At 40.9% G+C, this 22,141-nt stretch overlaps 1 protein-coding gene across 2 annotated transcripts in view; it reads right to left on the reverse strand.

Annotated features, from left to right (window-relative positions):
• Positions 1 to 2,365: 2,365 nt before the first annotated feature.
• LOC105918272 (dynein assembly factor 5, axonemal) overlaps positions 2,366 to 22,141 on the reverse strand; it is a 38,124-nt gene continuing 18,348 nt past the window's right edge. Inside the window, exons 9-13 of one of the 2 annotated variants that reach the window (XM_036147995.1) lie at positions 20,211 to 20,358; positions 15,401 to 15,551; positions 7,202 to 7,358; positions 6,658 to 6,849; positions 2,366 to 2,895 (exon numbers count right to left, since the gene is read on the reverse strand). In XM_036147995.1, coding sequence (XP_036003888.1) covers positions 2,714 to 2,895; positions 6,658 to 6,849; positions 7,202 to 7,358; positions 15,401 to 15,551; positions 20,211 to 20,358 — 830 coding nt within the window. In that variant the 3' untranslated portion in view covers positions 2,366 to 2,713. The remainder of the gene's footprint in view (positions 2,896 to 6,657; positions 6,850 to 7,201; positions 7,359 to 15,400; positions 15,552 to 20,210; positions 20,359 to 22,141) is intronic. The other variant, XM_036147996.1, reaches the window with a different exon arrangement.

Below are 22,141 nucleotides of genomic sequence, written 5' to 3' on the forward strand. Positions count from 1 at the left end.
TAAATGTGATACTTTACTATCGATTAAAGAATCACTTTGGCTAAGCAAAAGGTTTTAGTTAAATTTTGCAAGCTACTATCACTGCCTTACCTGTAAAAATCAAGCAATCACTAAAACCTGTTACATCCTTTAAAGCTACATATTCAAGTTATTTGACTTTTTTCTTTTATATGCCAGTAATTAATCTGGGTGCATACGTTTTTCTGAAACATTATCATGTCCTGCTGGCGTAGTATTTGTTACTTTGGTCTTTTAAGTTTTATTTTTGCACAATTTGTTGGTAAATATAGCCTTTTCCGTGTATATCTATCATTACATCATCATGTGACAGGGTTACATCACCACACAGGCATGCAATTGGTCAAGCCGTGAACAAACTTATGAATTTACAGTTTACTAATCAGGGAAATAGCAATCTAATGCGTTTGATTTGCGTTCATTCCAATGAAAAGGTTTTAGCCTTTGACTTTATGTAATTGAAAAAGTTCTGTAGGTGCGCAACAATGTAGCCACTTTTGCTTGCTGTCGCTCGCCTGATCTTATTGCTGGCCGTTCACACAGCAGGCGCCATCAGGGACCAGCCAGAAATACAGTAGCACAATGGCGTTATCTAGTGACGCTTCCCCTTACCTGCCTCTCCAGCCTCCTCACTCTTGTGTGAAAGCAGATAGGGGCGGTCTGCGGTCGGCCTCAGTTGTGAAAGTGTCATTTGATGGCACCATAGTACAGCTGGATTTCTGGCTTGTTGCTCGATGTGGGAACGGCCGGCGATAATATCAGGCGAGCGACCGCAAGCAAAAGTGGCGGCATCGTAGTGCCATTTGCATTCAATGTGAACGCACCGTCAGAGTGTATTCAGCAGGGAAGATGGTGGAAACAGCGGGAGCTGAGTGACTGATCCCCCTCCTAAGAGGAGGAAATGAGCACATAAACTTTTTTAACAATCATACAATTATATATATATATATATATATATATATATATATATATATATATATATATACACACACACACACACACAAGTTAAACTTTATCATCACTGAGAGACATTTCAGCGCAGAACGAGAAAACGCTCTGCTCCCCATGGTGCTAAGACGGGCTGAAGGAACAACTAAGTGAGTGGTAGAAGAAGATCTAAGTATGCGGGAGGGGTAGAAACTTGAATAACATACACTATATGCACAGAAGAAAGAAAGATGCAAAAGAAGTGAGAAAGTATTTTCTGTATTGTACATGATGATGTCAGTAGTCTAAACGGTCTTATGACGTTTGTTTGTGTGATGCCATCTCCTCTCTGGCTGTTGACTACAGCACGGAGCGCTTCTCACTTTCCAGGCTGGAGCGTTAAAAAGTCACGCCGTGATCTCGGGAAAAACTTTCAACACTCTATTCTAACACAGCTGTGTGCTGCTCCTCTGTCCAGATTGTGTTTTTATCCACCTTTTTTTTCTACATTTTATGTCATCGTTTTACCAAATACAACTGCTTCATACAAGCAGGCAATTACAGTAAAATGCTGACTGGTTAGTGCACATTAATATCAAATAGATGAATCTAGTGAAATGACCGGTATGGAGAGGAAATCATTTTAGATAAGAAAAGAATATTATGCATAGGTCTGTAATTCTTAATAGCATCAGTTTTATTTATGAAGAATCCCATAAAGTCATTACTGCTGATAGCTGAAGGAATGGATGGATCAACAGAGCTATGACTCTGGGTAAGTTTGTACTAAAGACAAACCAGGGGTTATTTTTATTCTCCATTCTCTTTTTATACAACAGTAGAATTTTTTTCTAGATTAAGCAGGGTTCCTCTAGATGTGTAGAGCACCACTGTCTCTCCAATTTCCTAACGTTGTGCTTGAAAGAACGCAGCTCTGGATTAAACCAGGTAGCCCGCTTCCTGTGAATAATCACTTTATTTTTCAACAGGGCTAGTTTGTCTAATGCAAAACGCAAGGAGGAACTGACACCGTCAACAAAGATGTCAATTTGTGAATTGGACAAAATAAAATTGCTGCCATCTGTTGTGCTTTTTCTGTGATACTGAGGAAATTAAAAGGGGGACAGACTGTTCAAAGTTTGATACAGCATTATCTGACAAAGATATACTATAATGAAACCTTCTTTTGGGGGTGGAGAACTCAGTTAAATTAAACCCAAAGGTAGTTAAAAATAGTCAGAGGACAGGGTTATCTCTTCACAATGTCATACGTCAGCACAAGGTTCAAAGTATGGAGGTAAGAATACAAGGAGGAAAGAGAGGAAGGAAGTATGCAATTAAAAGACCAGAAAGCAAAAAAGTGGGTTAGGACATAATTTTTAAACAGATAAAGTCTGGAAACAAAAACACATTTTGATGCTTTTAACTTGTTTAGATTCAAATTTATTCAGATGTTCTTTTCATTTACAAAAGTCATTGAATAGCTTTGATAAAAATAAAACTGTCCTTTCAAGACTAAATCCCATTTCTCTGAATTTCTGACACGCCATTACTCCCGTAGTAATGATAAATACCAATAAAGCAACCTTCATTACCACCAGCAAACATCGCTATGAACGCAAACATCTACAGAAGTTTAACACGAATGACTGCAGGAAAGCATAAAAAACACCCGGTGAAAAACACATGTACACAAACATTTTCAAAGGTCAATCACATTTAACTTGGAAGTAAATTACAATAAAACTTTCATTTTGATGAGGGGGGGTCAAGGCACCACTTTTAGTCTGCTCGTGTTTTGCGTGTTGCTCGTGTCGGTCTCTGTGGACGGTGAGCTGATGTGCTGCAGCAGGAGGTCACAGCGAAGGGGACTCCTCTGTTTGTCCCTCACAGCCTCCGTCTCTCTCTGCAGGAGAGACGGGTGAACCGAGCTGCCTTTCTTCAGGACTTCTGCAAACACAAAGAACCGTAGAAACTAAAGTAACAGCACAACATCTGGTCTTACACAAACAGTTTAAAGACACAGTAATTTCACCGTTTATGAACTTCTTGCTTTAAAGGAAAAAATAAACGACTGAATAAATAATTTAAACATTATTTTCTATTAGCATTTAGCTAATAGAAATAACTTTGGTAATCCAGACACACCTAAAACAACAGATGCTTGAGTCTGATTGAATGTATTTTTAGTTGTGAATGGTTTTTAGATGTGAGGAGTATGTAAATATCTGGCTCAACAAAAAGATTTACACCCATGCCATTTTTTTGCTAAGTAAAATCAAGAGAATGAGGGGTGACAGACAACCGTCATATGGATTAAATACATAATTATGAGGATTTAAGCATATTATGCACTAATTTTATCCCAACACACTATTTATTTTATTATGCATTTAATTATTTAAACTTTTTTTATTACTTTCCAAAGAGAGAGACAGTGATGTCGTATGGAGCCTAGGCTCACCAGAAGATGGCAGTGAAGAACTTTTTCTTACTCGTGAAAATGTTCCCTATCTTTCCGCTGGGAGGCGATAAATCCTTTCCTATAATTTTTCTCCAGGTATCCATGGATCTTAGGGGTGTAGTGAAATCCCTACATCCGAGGATGAAGTCTTCATGGATAAAAAAAAAAGGTCATTAAAGTTCTCCAGTAGTGACATGCCATTAGTTTGGAGGATTCAACCCATATGATACCTTCTTTTGTTATTCAGGGGATTTTTAGGTTTTCTTTAAAGAAGGGATGAATGCAAGGGGGGGGGGGGGGGGGGGGCTCTGAATTAAAGGAGAACAATGACTGCTTGTGAAAAGGTGATTTAAACCCGTGCCAACAGTGAGACAAGGGGGGGGGGGGGATGAGAGGGAGAGGACGGGAACGCTGTCCATCATTCTGTCAGGATGCGCTGCAGACTTCCAGCCACTTTAGAGACATGCGTTTGAAATACAAGAAGCGTAGGAGAAGGATCGACTATTAACCGAAACAAGCCGAGGGAGACAAAGCAGAACAAAGAGCAGGGCGGGGACAAAGAGCGCTTCAAACACCGGGAGGGAATGCCTCCACGTTGGGCCGCTGTCAGATGCAGACGGCCGCGCAGCACGATGTGAGGTCGTCTCGTTTCACAGAGACTCCGAGCTGTCTGTGAACGCACCGTGCTTCATTTTATAGGGTCTGAGCTGACCTATAGGTTTGTTGACTTCAAAAGGATGGGATGGTAATGCTTTACAGGTGGCCAGCTGTAGATTTACAAAAGGAAAAGAAATATTATGCAAACTGTCAAAGAGCATAAAAGTATTTATGCACCTTTAACATTAAAGTAGCACAAAATTACATAGAAGAAAAGTGAAGCTTGGTTTCCAAAATCCTCTACATATGTAATTTTGAGTGGCACTTTACATTTCTTTGTAAATATTGTGAAAGAAAGGAGGCATTTTACATATCTGTGGAGTTTGGATGTGTCTGGTTAGAGTCTGAGTGTTAGAGTCTCATTTTGTCTGATGAAGGCTTTAAATAAAGTACATCAGCCTGGTATGAAAAAAACAAAAACCACAGTAACTTTTCAGATTAACGAGGGTGAAATCAAAGATCTAAGCCCATTTATTCTGAAATAACCTTTTAGAAACGTACAGGTGAGTAATCCATAAACTACAGCTACCTAAACCGGTACAGTGTTGTGGGAGGTTGTATGTTCACAAGGAGCTAACCAAGGCAGTGAGGCCTGCAGTGCTTTATCTGTTGTTCCCTCAAAACTCATTTTCACAGCGGGCCACTTTGGCATCATGAAGTCATTACAAGGGCCGGTTGCACCTATAGAGATGATACTTTTGATTTAATAATTTCATTTCAGTTCACATAAAACTAAAGAATTTCACTGTAACGTAAAAGTAGCACCCCTAGGCCCAGTTTATACAGTTTATCTGCAAAAAAAGTTGATATTGGGGTGAGTTACACTCTAAACTCATCATTCTGCATCACTTTTTCTCTTTTTGGACGTTTCTGGGTTGTTTTAATGTATTGTGGAAGAACTGACATCTAGTGGCAGGATGCTGTTACTACACAGTTAAAAATAATCAACGTTCACTACAGGAGGCACAGTTTTAGCCACTTTATACACTTTAAAAGAATAGATGCCTCTACTTTATCACATGATATGCCTTTTTTTTTAGCCCTTGAGGGCCAGATAAATTGTCTTGATGGGCCGGATTCGGCCCGTGGGCCTTAAGTTTGACACGTGTGCCCTAGATGTGCTCTTGGAGTAGGTTGGCTGGCCACTCCTGGGAAGTTATCTTTGCAAATCCTTTCCTGACTAATAGATGCCGATGACTTTTTACTAATCTGTTCTCAAATTTGTTTAGATCATAATTTTATTTTTTTTGCCTACTTCATGTTGTCAGACGGGTTCTCTTTATTCCACAAGTCAGTAACCAGGCCTGGATGTGACGAGTACAACTGGATCTAAAAGGTTTGGTTAACAGACTGATTGTGGAGCGGGGGAGGGAGTGAAGTAGTCTGGATCGCGTTTTCTCCTTTTGATAAATTTAATCATGATTTGAAAACCTAAATCAGATGAAATATCTAAGAAGGCGGAAACATAATTGTCTGTAATTGTCTTTGAAAAAGTTTTTCTGCTTTACCTGGACCTGTTTTCTAAAGAAACCCCCAAAAAACCCAGCCATTTTATATGAGGAAAATGGTGTTCAGCTTATTTCAAAACATTGTTATTACATTAGAATCCATCGTACAGAAGCTCCTCCATCTGGAGAGCATGAGAAAACGTTACCCTTTCTTGTTTTACGCTCTTTGTCTTCTGGCGCGCCGGAGATGACAGATCTCATCATGAGGCCATCTCGGCTTCGGCCGAGCCGTCAGCGCTCACCTGCATCCCGTCACAAGTAATGACAGCTAACATTCCTGATAAGTAAGGAAAGAGCTAAATGTTCTAAAGAGCTGCGCGCTTTGGGAAAAGCCGCTCAGGCTCTTCCTCTGATGGGGCCGCAAAGCGGAGCATAAAACAGGGGCCAGGCCAGGAGGAACGGACACGGACAGAAGAAAAGACGAAGGGATTAGGTGGAATAAACAGATGTGAGAAGGTGGCAGTACGGAGAGAAGAGGGTCCTCGTGTGGTTGTGTTCAAACACTAGATAGATTTAGTTGTGACCAGCCGAATGACAAAGTTATTTAGATATCAAGACCTCCACTTTAATCAGTGAAACCACTCCCTCAGTTTGCTAGTGGCCTCTTTTGGAATAGCTGGCAAACTTAGACTTAGACAAACTTTATTGTCATTTTGTATGCACAGAGTGTGTACAGAACGAAATTTCGTTTGCATACAGCTTGAGAATTTCAGTGTATGCAAACGAAATTTCGTTCTGTACGCACTGACAACCTGGTGCTCGATGGATGTAAAGTATTGTGGCAGGAGAAAATGTTCACGCTGCTCAGAGTAACTGATTTGAAAAGAGAAATAATAAAAAAAGAGCATTGAAATCACAGAAGAGGTGCAGTTGGCTGCAGGCCAGTGGAGTAAAACGTTTGATTTCCTGAGTTCCTGTCATCCCTATAGGCTCTGCAGAGCGTTACAACCAACCGTCCCACCTGAAGCAAATCTTTAAATCTTTTTCTCCACATTTCTAAAGTATAAATATACTAAATCTGCACCCAAAATGAAAACGAGGTGTCTTCCTCCCGTGTCTCCACCTATCAACGCCCAGTCTCACCCAGCACTTGGTCCTGCACGGCGCTGTCCGGGTCATCCAGGTGCAGGAGAAGCTGCTGAAAGAGGAGCTGCAGATGGGGAGCAAAGAGCTCAGGGTTGTAGTCGCTGGTCAGGCTGGACAACCAGAGACCCACGGCTTGCAGGGCAACGCTGCGGACCTCCTCGCTGCTGTCGTCCAGGCGCTTCAGCAGCTCTGTGGGAAACGCCGGTCAGTTTTGCTGATGGCGGCCTATTTAGCTCTTTGCATTAGAATTCATAGTCCATGATACTTTTTTTTTTTTTTAGATTTCACAGTCACACACTTCAGTGTATTTTGTTGAGATTTTACACGACAAAAGAGTTCAAGGAGCTGCAAGAGGTTAATTTAGCTTTCAGCTGAGTAAGATCCCACGCCGAGGGGAAGTGGTTGTCTCGCTCTCCAAATGAAGTGTCGAGTGCCATTAGAAGACAGAGATAACCTCTACCCCTTGACCCAGAGAAAACAAGACACCTTACCCAACGTGGCCAGATGTGCAAATAAGGCAGAGATCTAAGAGTCTTCCTACCAGGATAGATCCTGTTCAGAGCCTCGTGGTGCAAGCTGGTCCCGATGAGCTGGAGTGTGGCAGAAAGAGAGCGACAAGCCAACAGTCTGCTCGTCTGGGAGTCCTCCTCCAGGGCCGACAGCACCAGGGGGCTCAGCTTCTCCTCCAGGCACAGGAGCTGAATGAAGACATCGACTGAAACTCAGCGAGGGATTAAAATCTCATCAGTAATTCACCAAATGTGTCTAGTTATTGAAGCCGAGGCCCTGAAACCGCAGCTTACCGGAGCAGATGCTTTAAAGCGCCATTAAATCAATCTGCTATGCTAGTCTTAGGGAAATAAGGTATTTTTTTATATTTAAGGTGAAACCTGAAATTAGCCAGATTTAAGTCACCACCTCAGACACATACTTTTTATGTAAAAGTCAAACCATTATTTATGGTAGATAGTATAAGGGGTATGAATACTTTTGCAAGCCACTGCATCTACTAATCCCATTCACTGTTATTTGGTTTTGGACGATAATTAAAGGTAGATGTCCCTTTCTATTTAGTTATTACATATGCTTTGTTTTTGTCTCATAGTGTATTTAAATGCTCATTTACACACCCTCTACTAGGATTAAGCCAGGAGCAGAGTGACTGGTTTTCTACACTGTCTCAGTTTTCGAGTCGATAGCTTGGTTAGGTCTTCACAAACTTTCGCAGTTCCTTTGACTTCATCAAACCTTTCTATAATCCAGAACATTTCAACAACTACTTACTACTATATCAATCAACCAGGGTTGCCTTATAGACCAGTTCATTGTTATTGTTTTGATCCGGGGTTTTGGCGGATGCGTGCCAGACTGGTAGGCAAAAGGCGAACACAATGGCGGACGCAAACAAAGGAAACGACGAGTTCTCGACGTATTTTTCTTTATATAACGTATTACAAGATCGTTTTAAGAGTGAGTTGATGGTTGATGGTATCAGATTGCCAGATCTGTAAAGCAAAAGCCTGAAGGGACGGAGCGAGTCTGTGAAATGCTGGCCAAGTGTCCTGTACGGCGACATATACAGCTACCTTATAAACAGGCAGGCCAGTACACACGAGAGAGCATGGAAGCATGAAACCACTGGACGGCTACAATTATTTTATATCGGGACATAGACACCAGCAACCCCCGCGACCCCATGAGGGATTAAGCGGGTCAGAAAATGGATGGATGGATGTTCAGACATGTTTGTGTAACAGCAGAAAGCGGAGTCGGACACAGACGGCGCCTCGGCAGAGAGGAAGACGCGCCACCGGTAGGTTAAAAAAAACATTGTTCACTACGGATGATTTTGGTGTTTTTGTCTTATTAATCCTTTTCACAGACTCATGCCAGAGGGTTTGCATACATTGTACATGTACGTATATTATTACGAAACAAACTTTTACGTCTTGACTTAAGTATATATCCTAATTTTTTATTTATATAATTATTTAAGTAGAACAATGACCAGTGCAGAATTACGTTGTAGACTGCAAATTCTGTCGTGGTATGATGGTTCCCACAGTCGATTGGGATTGTCTGCCTGCGTCCTTTTCATTGAAATTATCCATTTCTTTCTACGTCCTTCGGTAAACGACAGAAACGTACATCCGACGATTTGGAATGCCTCTGTGTGCCACCGGGAGCACAACAGGTCCTAGGCATTGTTTAGATTCCTAAAATAAACTAACTAAAAGCACGCTCTAATTCACCCGTTTAGTCATAGTATTAGACGAGAACAGTACGGTTTTTGCCTACCAGCAGGACCCGGATGTAGCGCGGATGTAGCATGTGTGTCACGCGTGAACTGGTCTATTTAAAGCTACTTCTACAATTTACCAGTTTAAAAAAGTAAATTTAGTGAAAAAAAAAGGTCTAAATAAAGTCAAAATTTGATTGACTATATTGTGAGAATAACCGCTGGCGCTGAACCAAGACAGTGGGTATAGTTAATCAGAACCGTGGCCTTTATTGTTGTTTAAAACGTGCCGTAAACAGGAGGACAGTTTGAATACCTGCATGGCTTCTGACGTTTCCATAGCAACTGTAAGAAAACAAGAACTTGCCTCAGAACCTTGATGACATCATCATACAGTGATCTCATTGGTGATGTCATAGAGGCGTGGAGTTTCTTTTAATTCTAAAAAGAACTTTTCACTCACTTTGCTTCTGAACTGTGTTCTAGGCAGAGTACTTGCAGAGAGACAGAAATTCTCAGTGAATTTATTTTACGATCGATTCAAGGTTATACAGTAAACATGATTTTTACTGTTGGTTTCGCTGTTGGAGCCTTGATTGGGAAGGCAGTAAAAAAGATAGCTTCCTGCTACTGTGCAGAATATGATTTGGTCAACGACAGCTCTGAGGTAATTACCTTTGAAGCCCCAGCTAATACTTTGACAGTGGAGACATCTGAAAACTGCGCTTTTGCCAGTGTCCCTGAAGAGGAAATGAACCCGGACGTCGAACCTAGCTCTGACGATGAGACAGTCAACTATGAAGCCCTGGCTAATACTTTGACAGTGGAGACATCTGAAAACTGCGCTTTTTACGTCAGTGTTCCGGAAACCAAAACGACTGGCACTGGAGACGGAAAGATAGAAAATGTGATGGAAATTAATAATTCTGGAGACACAAATCTCTTGATCAATCCAGATCTTCTTAGGAATGGAATTATCACTGAGGATGACACTGGAACCAAGGATGAACAATTAATTTGTGGAACCCATCAAGACCCTTTTCAATACAAGATGGTCACAGAGGAAGAACCTAGCGCCTGTTTTGGCGCAGCAAATATGCCAACAATGACAAGATGTGGTAGGGAGCTGAAAGCTTTAACCCATCCATCCCCTCAAATAGATGAAAACATAGCACAGAAAGAACTGAGCCCCCATTTTCAAGCTAAAGAAATAAACAAGGGATGTACTGCTATTATGACAGTCTCTAAAGTGCTGGATGAGACAGATTGTTGCTACCAAGAAGAAGACAGTAAAACAAATCAAGATCTTGATCCCACCTTGTTCTTTTGCAAGTTCTCCAACTTGTTCAATAACGGTTGGCTGAATGCTGCAATGCAGAGCATCCTGAACCTGAGCGTAGCCAGAAAGGTTGTGACTCAGCATCCCGAAGAGATTTTTGGAGCCTTGTCAGCTACTCCGTTATGTGCTGGCCTTCTCTGTTCTGCCATGTATCACCCAGGGAAATATTTCTTCCCAGAAGAAATCTACCATGTTCTTTTGGAAATAACTGAAAATATGCCGCTACGTGACTTTGGAGAGCAGAACAACCCAGCAGCGTTTTTGTATTTTCTTTTGCACTGGTTAAATCCTTCTGGTATCAACACAGATTGCACGATGCATTCAGCTACCACTTGTGAAGAATGTCAGAGATCCTACATTGACAGGCTTGAGCTTGGTCACATCATTACCCTACCAGTGCCAGAACCATTTGACAGTACCATTTCTCTTCTCCACCGTATGGCTGCTGAGCACGAGGAAGATTATTGTGGCGCCTGCGAATCTGTCTTAAAGAAAAATTATGTCATCAACGACAATGACGTGATAGTCCTGTACATGGAATCGTTAATCAAGTATGGGGATTTAAGATGTCCTGTGATTCCCAGTGCTACCATTGACATTCCTGGAAAAGGTGGAACCCTGTTGTACCGTCTGTCCTCAGTCATTTGCAGCCAAAGGCTGAGCCCAGAGGTTGAACACTTTTACACATATCTGATGTGCGGACAAATTATCTATAAGGCTGACGATATCCAGGTAACAACTGCAAATAACGACTGTGTAGCTGATATTTGCCACAATGGGTTTATGTACATCTACGAGAAGTACACAGAAGGAGATGACAAATTTAGTGTTTGGATCAAAGCTACCCCTGAACAAGAAAATTGCAACCCTGAAAGTGCAGCAAATATGCCAACAATAACAAGATGTGGTAAATAGCTGAGAGCTTTAACCCGTCCATCCCCTCAAATAGATGAAAACATAACACAGAAAGAACTGAGCTCCCATTTTCAAGCTAAAGAAATAAACAAGGAACGCCTCCTCCCGGTGGGACGTTCCCGGAACACCTCACCAGGGATGTGTCCAGGAGGCATCCTTTTATTTAATATACCGTACCCCCACCCCGCAAAAAAACCCAAAAAACAAAGAAAAAAAGCTATTGCGGCTGCACGGTAGCACAGTTCTTAGGGCTGTTGTCTTGTAACAGAAAGGTCCCTGATCTGAAACCTAGCTGGGATCTTTCTGTATGGAGTTTAGATGTTCTCTCCCCGTGCATATGTGGTTTCTCTCCGGGTGCTCCGGCTTCTACGTTAAGTTTTATTTATCACTATAACTAGCTATAACTATAACTTCAAAACGGTATTAGAAAAAAAAAAATCCTCATATATGTTAATTTGATGGGAAAAAATTAAGAACTCCCGAGACAGGATATTAAACAACCGACAATATCCAGCTTCTTCAAGAAATTCAAAGTATTAAGAAAGAAATAGACAATCTAATGCAACACTATTATGTGGGAGAGCATGCACTCAACCCAAAAAACAAAACCAAAAAAAAGTATGTTTTTATTTATTATACTGTACCCCCACCCCGCAAAGAACAAACAAAAAAACAGACAGAGAAAAAAAAGCTATTGGGGCTGCATGGTAGCACAGTTCTTAGGACTGTTGTTAACAGAAAGGTCCCTAATCTGAAACCTAGCTGGGATCTTTCTGTTCACATGTTCTCCCCATGCATGCGTGGGTTCTCTCCGGGTGCTCCGGCTTCCCACCCACAGTCCAAAAACATGCATTTTAGGTTAATTGGGCGGGTAAAATTGTCTTTAGGTGTAAATCTGCTCATGCTTTCTTCGATTTTTGATAATCTTATAAAAATGACAAATGTAAATGTAAAATTACATTTTTTAAATGTAATTTTCCCAAACAATTGCTCTCCAGTAAGGTGAAATTCATCTTCAACCTGGAATAAATGTATTTGTAAGATATTGTGGCTGACAATAAAAAACAAAATTTCTTAAACTTAAATTCTTGCTACTACATAAAGATAAAGAAACGTGAGGAAAAAAATTGTTTAATTGTTAAGACCGCCTTCCATGTTAAGTTTTATTTATTTGTTTTATCATTGTCTCCCTTTTACATCCTCTTTCCTTCACATTTTCTCCGTTCTTATTGCCGTGTCCAAATAACAAAGTATTCCCTGCATAAACTATAATAAAGCTATTTACATGTATAAATCAAGCAGGGTACTATGGCGAAAGCCTTACGACTCCACTAAAATCTGTTGGGCTGTTTTTGGCATTAAGACAAAAATTCTTAATGTCACATTGCCAGACAGGACACTATGAAAAAAATTAAATAAATGTATCTATCACTTTAACTATAACATCAAAACGGTATTAGAAAAAAAGACCAGTTCTGGAGCTACAAGAGGAGGACGGTTGATAAATGATTTAACTGTCCTTTTAAGGGCTAAATTAGAACGGCTTTTTTTAAAGCCACCCACAAATTTCACATTTTTCTATCTCCTATTCTGATTAGGAGAATGGGAGATAGTGTGTTTCACAAACACAACTAGTCGCTGACTGGTTGCCACAACGTAATTTGACAGAAAAGTTCAGATTTTTGCACTCCGGCGCATTTTGCATAGGGATAATATGTAAATTCCTCGGGGCTCGCACTTAACCTGTCTGAATTGACAAAGACTTCTGTATAACTGTCAAAAAAACTGAAAACTTTCTTCCTGAAACCGTTTTCAGAGGCAACCGAAGGCAATCCATAGTAGTAGCAGGAGTAGTAGTAGTAGTAGTATCAGTAATAATAGTAGTAGTAGTAGTATCAGAAGTAGTAGTAGTATCAGTATTATTATTATTAGTAGTATTAGCAGCAGCAGTAGTAGTAGTAATAGTAGTAGTAGTATCGGTAGTAGTATTAGTAGTATCGGTAGTAGTATTAGTAGTATCAGTAGTAGTATTAGTAGTATCAGTAGTAGTTGTTGTAGTATCAGTAGAAGTTGTTGTAGTATCAGTAGAAGTTGTTGTAGTATCAGTAGAAGTAGTTGTAGTATCAATAGTCGTAGTTGTAGTATCAGTAGTAGTAGTTGTAGTATCAGTAGTCGTAGTTGTAGTAGTAGTAGTATTAGCAGCAGTAGTAGTAGTAGTGGCACTAGTAGTAGTAGTGGTAGAAGTATCAGTAGTAGTAGTAGTAGTAGTAGTAGTATCATTAGTAGTAGTAGTAGTAGTAGTATCATTAGTAGTAGTAGTATTATCATTAGTAGTAGTACTAAGAGTAGTAGTACTAATAGTAGTAGCAGTAGTAGCATAAATATCAGTTGTATCAGAAGAATTTGAAAGAATTTGGAAGTAGTAGTAGTAGTTGTAGTATCAGTAGTAGTAGTAGTATTAGTATCAGTAGTAGTATCAGTAGCAGTAGTAGTAGCAGCAGTAATAGTAGCAGTAGTAGTATTAGTAGCAGCAGCAGTAGTAGTATCATTGATAGTAGTAGTATCAGTAGTAGTACTAGTAGTAGTATCAGTAGTAGTAATAGTAGTAGTAGTAGCAGTAGTGTCAGTAGTAGTAGTAGTATTAGTATCAGTAGTAGTAGTTGTAGTATCAGTAGTAGTAGTAGTAGCAGTAGTTGTAGCAGTAGTAGTACTAGTAGTAGTATCAGTAGTAGTAATAGTAGTAGTAGTAGCAGTAGTGTCAGTAGTAGTAGTAGTATTAGTATCAGTAGTAGTAGTAGTAGCAGTAGTTGTAGCAGTAGTAGTATCATTAGGACACAAGGAAAGGACACAAGGCGCGAATAAAAGTAAGGACACGGGGGAGGAAGGTAGTAAGAAGGATCGAGAGCTACACAAAATTTAAGACGTTTAAAAACCCAAAATTTTTTTCCATGGCCTTGTTTTTATTTTCCAGTCTTATCCAGACAAACTTAACACTGAAATCAACGTGCAGACTTTTCCCATCTGTGTAGGAACCCTGAGCAGAGAGAACGGCTGCTTTAATCACACCATAAGTGGGAAGCGGCGGTAACGGACGAACAAGATGAGGCTGTGTTAACTCAGCCAAAAGCTGGGATTTGATTACTTAAAGCTCTGTCACCCTGTGTTTGCTATTGAAACCAGGCAGGCAAAACAATAAAAAAAAAAAAAAAACACACAAAAAAAAACCACACATGATGCGAAAAGACGAGGAAAACTTGGCAGGCGTTTGATCCGCCATTACATCAGTGACAATCTGAGAGCGCCAAGTGTAACTGGAGCTGTAAATTGTTTTCACAGGGACTAAGAGAGGAAACAATGTTCTGTTAAAAGAAAGCCTGCTTGAGTCACCTGTGGAAAACACACATCCACACACACCTCTCTGCGGTTACATCTGTCAGGACGTGTCATTTACTTCATCTCTACTGTAGGCTGGATCTACGGGTCTGGTTTTCAAATCACCCAGCCTTACTTAATCTCCACACTTCAGGCTTTCTAACCATGTGAGGGTATTTTAGTTGACACTGGATAGCGGAGGTTTGATCAAGCACACCTACGCCCACACACCCACACCCATGCTCTCATTGTCCCGCAAGTCTCTGCTGCAACAGTTCAGGACGTGTCAACAAAAGAAACGCCGCCCGACCCATTTTTGACTGATAGGTCAGCGTACTGAAGCAGAGACGAGTGCCGCCAGATGTGCATGTGTTCGTGCAAGCGCGGGTACTGTAACCCGGCACGTAATCCGGCAGGCAGGTGTGAGGCCAATTTCTGGGGATGGTTCCTACGTTTAACCGAGGTCCAGAACAGCGCCGGCATTGTTCCGTCGGGACAAAGGTATGTGAACTCGCTTGCCCCCGTCGTACACCTGCTACCTGCTGTGGCCAGCTCTCTGAGCCGAAAGGGAAAGATGTTGGGACAATATATTTGTCCTAAAAAGGTCCTATGGGATGCCTTCCACTGATGAAAAACAGATCAAACTGAAAATCGGGAGTGGGCCCCCTAGAGGCTTCAAGAATGCTCTACTTTTTTTTTTTCTTCTTTCTTTTTTTTTTTTTATTGCAAGCAGTCAATAAAAAGTGTTTTTGCAAAAACTGCCATTTGACTGGAAAGGGCTCGCAACCGCTGTTTGGTTCCAGTGCACGAGTCCCCCCCGCACATCTGGTATTACAATCATGGATTTATAATAGTCATTTCTGCAGTGCACCCACCTGTCCAGCTGTAATGGCCCCCCCGTGCAGCAGGGCCAGCAGACAGCTGAGGGCCGAGGTTCTGACGGCGGCAGCGGTGCGGCCGGCATGCCACACCAGGTTAGGAAGAAGGACGTCACTCAGAAACCTCTCCGACTCGTCGCCGAAATGCCTGGGATGACGAACAGTTATTGAAATCGGTCCAAATTAATCATTTCACATACATCCTATAGCAGTGTGTGTTGTAGATTTTTAAAATTTGTCACGCTGCAATCACAAACATCTGTGTATTATATTGGGATTGTTTTGTTGTTGTTGAGGTTTTTAACGGCACTAGTGGCTCATTTTTCGTATAGTGGGCTGACAGGAAAGGGGACATGGGTCGTGCGCGCTAACCACTGCGATCGTATCTGAGAGACCAACGCTAAGCAGCTCACTGGAATGAGTTAAATACAGGGAAGTACAGAGGCTACAAGACTTGAGAGTGGGAGAGAGGTTCACCTTCCAGCACGGCAACCCTAAACATGAAGCCAGAGCTAAAACTGAGTAGTTCAGATCAAAATGTTAAAAAGGGCCTAGTCAAAGTCCAGATGAATGAAAATCTCTGACATGTGAAGAACATGATTGTTCCCAGATGCAGTCTGCGTTATTAAATAAAGAACTCATCGTTTTAATGTGCAAAGCCAGTAGATATTGAAAATGACTGAAATGCGAGTCCTTGATATGTATAAAAGCACCAAACAGCAGCTATTTACAGTAATGAACTGCTGCAACATTTTCCCACACTCTGAAAGGCAGACGGGCGGAGAGAAGGCAAGAAAAAAAAAAAAAAAACATCTGGGTTTCCTTCTCTTCCCCCTTTCCATGCTGGCTTAGGCCCTCTGACATCAAACTGTCTGCACCTGCACTCGCTCCGGCTCCCAACCAGCGTTTCCTTCATGTTTGAGCGCCTCAGCCGGCCTGAGAATCTGACTGGTCCATTTCACGTTCCATAAAGTGGACGCTAATGACTTCTGCACCAGCAGGGGGAGACTGTGCACCAAAAATAGAGGCAGAACCTTAATGCCTCTCCAGCTAAGCTCCTTCAACATGTAATGTGTTGACAGCTCATCAGGGATGACAGCAAACGCAGAAAAAGCCATGTTTCTAAACGGCAAAGATTGTGTCTGAGGTGAAGAAGAGGGGGACGACTAAGCTCCTAAATAAGCACAGATACAGAAACTCAAACTGGGGACCGTTTAGTTCTGTGTTGCTCACAAAAACAAAATGTTCAAAACACTGAACTTTGTCAAGTAAATCCAAAAAGTGAGAGTAAAAGCTTTTGCTTACACATCCTGTGGCAGCTTATTATCATAAAACAAGATGAAATCAGGGGATTTCTAGATCACATGGCAGGAAAAGTCCAATACCACGTCTCAGTCTGAACCACTGAGTTCACTTGCTGTTTTTTTATGAATCCCCCCAAAAAATTATAATTATATTTAAATCAGGCAACATGATTTTATTTATGAAACTCTTGAGAGATTTGAAATGTCCAACTTCAGATATGCTTCTGACTCCCCCAAACCATCAAAGGAGACATTGTTTTTGGAATCTCTTTGTATTTTAGCATTAATAGCAATTAATAGGATAATTTTCATATGTCATTCCCAAGCAGCTCCTTCACTCCCACTGGGCTTCTCCTCCTCCTGCCAGAACCCTACGGTCAGTTCTGAAGCCCAGACTCAGCAAATGTAGTTTTGTCTGAAGGGAAAAAAAACATAATCACAGAATCCCCCCCGTTTCCATTCATGTCCCTTTCATTTTAACCTTCCAGTAACTTTAAATTATTGGTACTATTGCCTAATTATACCTTGAGATTGCTGCTGCACACTATTGTTCTAACAGGTCAGAAATCTTCATTCACGGTTGTGCTCATGTCTGCTCTTAACATTTGGGTTAGGGGCTTTTTTTTTTAATTAATGTGTCTAAAGAATCAGCTTTGTAAACTTAGACAAAATAAATAAAACACTTCCAGGATCCAGTCCATCTTCTCTGTCCCTGCTCCCCACGGCGGGGCTGGGGAATGGTATTGCACGTGGAAAACGGCGAAAGGGATCCATTACAGCTTTCCTTTAACAATTACTTTCTTCTTGACATTCTTTAAAAAAAAAAAAAAGCAAGACCTCAGGTGAGCAAAGGCCTTTAAAAATGGTGCATCTTCTGCAGGTAAATTGGGGCTGAATACCAATGTGCACACCACACTTTTAATTTTCATGTACCGTATGTAGAAATCTCAAATCAGTGCAAACCTTCCACTACTCAATTATGTGTGCCGGCCTATCGAGTAATATTTCAATAGAATATATTGAATTTAGCGTAACGTGTTAAATGTCAAATATGTAAACGTGTTGTCTGTCCTGACATGAATAAATATGATATTGTAATAAATCTAAGGGATTATGAGCAATTTTATCTACACACACATCAGCTCTTAAGAGCCTTTCTTCTAAACTCATTGAAAATTTGCCATAAAGAAGGAAAGTCTTGTTTCAGCAATTTGCTTGGATACGTTACAGATTATAGTTATTATGGATAAGTGCACCATTTTAACTGCTTTGTTAGGTCTTGTTTTATAAAGAAATCCATATCTGAAATATACCTCTCTTTCTTGTGGGAAATCCTCAAGCTTGAAATTAAAGAAGCTTGATTTAGTCGTCTATACAAGCTTGAAAGCGCGCTCTTATCTCTTTACAAGCAGCACGTTATTTTGGTCTGCCACATCCAGGGGGAAAAGGGTATAAACTTTCGGTTCTTGTACTTAACTTTCATATTCAGCTTTTTAATCACGGCGCGTAAAATCCACATGAAACGACGACATTATGAGCGCGTGCGGATGAAAGGCCCTTCCACGCAACTTTCCCTTTCGGGCCGGTCTTTTCTGAGGTGTCATTATGTCAGTTTTGGGAGCACAACAAAGAGGCGCAGCTTTCTGTATGCCTATCATTGTCCTCTTGATGACACGCGGCGCGTGTGTGGCCCTGCAGCCTGCTGAACAAAGATCCAGCCGTAAATCATGAATGGGGGGCTATGAATGAGTGGAAATGTTATGACAGACCACACGGCTCCTCGCACCGTGAGTTAAGCATTTGTTTGAAACCTTCTGAAGGTATAACATGGTTTCTGTCTCTTGGTGGTTATGTGATTAGCAGAGATATAGCTCAGGAATGAGAGCGTCTAGTTAACAGTGCAGGTGGCTGAGCAACATGAGCACAAAGGACACAGGCCTCTTTTGTTTTATATGAACCATTTATATTATGGGAGAGAAGAAGAAGAAGAAGAAAAAAAAAATCAGACGAAAGCAGAATTTCCAATTTCCACTTTTTTTTTTGCTGAATATTTTGGCTTCGGAGCTCCTTTTGTTCTTTCACTGACAATGATATTCTTTCCTTGCTGGAGTCCTTGCACTTTGTTACATTGTGGCCCTAATATTGCTTTATAGGCAGCGGAAAGAAACCTTTTTGGCTGCAGCTCTGGGGGTTAGCTGCACACTGCACTGATTGTCTTCTGGACGGACGGGAGCAGCTGTTATGACTGCCGGGGGCCCGGAGAGGGCCCCCACGTTTTAAGCATTCTTTCAGCCTGCAGCTCCACGTCCAAGCTGGCGGCCGCTCAGCTGGGGACTCAGAGGAGGGAAGACGATAGGGCCAAGCTATGTCAGGACACTTGTGGTCCCTAATAAGTCAATAACCATTAAATTACTGTTACCAATTAAAATTAGTGCTGCGAAGCCTACTGCGCATTGATCCTTCTACATTTTGTTGCGTTAAAAACCACTAAATTCTATGGATTTCATTGGACAACACCGCATCGTACATAATTATGAAGTGGAAATAAAAAGGATACACTGCCTTAAAATACAAATAAAATGTGTCGCATTCATTCGTTTCCATGTCCCATGAATCAGTCATTACAGCTGCAAATATTTGGGATATGTTTCTATGAGCTTTGCACATGAAAAGACTGAAATTGCCTTAAATGGCTTTAGGTCTGGACTTTGACTAGGCCATAAAAAAAGATGATTATTCTTTGAACTAAACCATGCCACTGGAGATCTGGCTGTATGTTTTAGGGATGCTGTCCTCTTGGAAGGTGAATATATGAGTGCATAACTCTTAGTGAAAATGATTTTCCTACCCGAGCAGTGGATCTCTGTAGTACCTCCAGAGATACCTTGGACTTCTTGGATGCTTCTCTGATTGTTTTCTTTCCCAGCTACAGTTGTGCTGTACTACTTCTTTCAGAAGATGGACTGAACAGACCTCAGAGACATCTAAAACTTGAGATATTGCTTTAGGATCTAATTGGATAACTTTTGAACACTATTGGTTGCACTGGACTTAATTTAGAAGCATCAGATGAGAGGAGGTGGGAAAAACGTGCAAGCTGCATTTTTCTGATTTTTACAAAGAAAATAAAAATAGCCAAGTACATTTTCCTGATTCAAAAAAATGCCATTACGTTGTATTGGCCCAGCTCCAAAATCCCAATCAATACACTGAAGAATGTGATTGTAATATAACAAAAAGGTAAAAAAAGGTGAAGCTTTTTATTCTCAGACGTTACTGAAAGTAGCCAACATGACAAAAATCAACGTGATTATACATATGGTGCAGAAGCAAAGATCAGTAAGAGGATAAATAATGAGCTGAACTAATTACAATCACTTGATAAATATGGCAGTCACAGGAATGACTGAGGCTGACACTCACCGTGCCGTCATGCAGTGATAATGGGGTAGAAACTGCTTCACCTGGTTTTAAAGTTACTGTCTGCAGAGCGTTTCTCTCACCCCTGGGAATCCAGTGTGTTTTTCGCATTCAGCAGCAACTTGGCGAGCATCGTGAAAACGCTCATCCTCATTTCCGTGTCTCTGTTTGGCTGGAGGCAGTTATGGAGAAGAGGCATCAGCTGGCTCAAAAACTCCCCTATAACTGGACCTGTAACATAGAAACGTAGGGTCAAATGTTCTGAATTGTTTTGCACAATACACCAGCATCAACATCAACCATATTTTAAGATATCAGTTTCGGTCCTAAAAGTGTTTCTACCAAGACGACACTTCAAATATTCTCAGAGATAAACCAACCAAGTCATAGCTGAGCATTTGAACAAACAATGAGCATCAACTACACTAATTAGAAAACTCTACTAATTCTGATATCAGACCACTTTTGATATCATAAAACCTTAAAAGGAAATGTATTCAAGTCACTGGCTAAGGTTTTTATGCATTTTTCCATCACTGGTGAATATTTGCATATATTGAAAAACACCTGTTGACAAGCTGCATAAAATCTATAAAATTTTGGCCTTCCAAATAAGCACTAAACCGGCCATTTTACAACTTATATTAATATAAATTCCTCTCTGTTATGTGCCTTTATGTACAACAGAGCAATAGTGCGAAAATTAACACACCATTGATCAAAACAACATTTGATTCAACAGTGCTGGGATCTAAATCATCATCACTCGGTCAAGAGCTAAATTAATTCTGTATTAACTTCTAAATATCTAACCATCCATTTCTCTTGTTTGGGTTTTTGAGGGGTATCCTAGTGGGCTTTCAATCTAGTGGGCTTTCATTCAGGGAGAGAAAGTGGAATAATTGTAAATGGACTGAATGTAAATATTGGGCTTTTCAAGTCATACTGACCCCTCCAAGCACTTTACAGCCACATTCGCCTCATTGCACACATTCATACGGCGATACGCAGATCACATGAGACAGGGAGAAGCTGTGCTTGAACCCACAACCTTCTGTTTGCCAGACGACTAATCTACCCCACTGAGCAACAGTCGCAATTACAGTAAATCCTAGAAAAAGCAAATGCGGTACAACTCCACAACTTCTAATTTGGTTTGTCCGTGGACAGATGACCACATGACACAGCAACTAAAACCCACACACCCAGTCCTCCACCATTTAGGAACAATAACCAGTCCTCAGTGGACTGCTGAGACAGACGGTGACGAGGAAATGACCAACCCTTTGATGTTTTTTTTTTTTTTTTTTAAAAAACACCTTTTACAGGAAAGCAACTCAAACTCCAAGTATTTCCAGGTCCATTCATGCCCACAAACTTATCTAACAGCAGTCCACCGACATGTTTATACAGCTATATATAGTGAGCAGAGTGTTTATAGTTGGTGATAAGTGCCTGTGCCTTGTTTGGACTGAGCAGTGACCAGCATGAGAGGAGACGGGGGAAATCCTGACACCACCTGAGGATGTGAGCCAGCTTCATAAGAGGGATCAAAGGACAAAGGAGAGTAAACACAACAGGAGACCAGGGTGATTAAAAGAAAAGAGTAAACTTAAGGCTATGATGATTAAGGGGTTTGATGGACTTCTGCATAACTGCAGATAAAAGAAGATACTTCAATATGAAAAACAAAACACTTATCTGTTCTACCATCTTAAAGATAGCCCTAACCTCATTCTGCAAACAACGAGGGGAAACAACCTCATCATAGCCTATGAGACATTCAGCCATCACACGAAGAACAAAGGACCGTGCTGAGGACATGACACAGCAATACACAGGGATTTATATTATCTTTTAGATTTTATACATGTAATGTTTTGTCTGCCTTAAGGACTACATATGGAAATTAGCTAACTAGCTAAATCTGGTGTTCAGCATCTCTTACCTAAGGTTACTGTACATTGTCCTAAATAAATAAAAGCAAGCTTAAACTGAAGAATAGACTGAACTT

Source organism: Fundulus heteroclitus, chromosome 16 (assembly GCF_011125445.2).
Source record: "Fundulus heteroclitus isolate FHET01 chromosome 16, MU-UCD_Fhet_4.1, whole genome shotgun sequence".
In the NCBI taxonomy this organism is placed as follows: Eukaryota; Metazoa; Chordata; class Actinopteri; order Cyprinodontiformes; family Fundulidae; genus Fundulus; species Fundulus heteroclitus.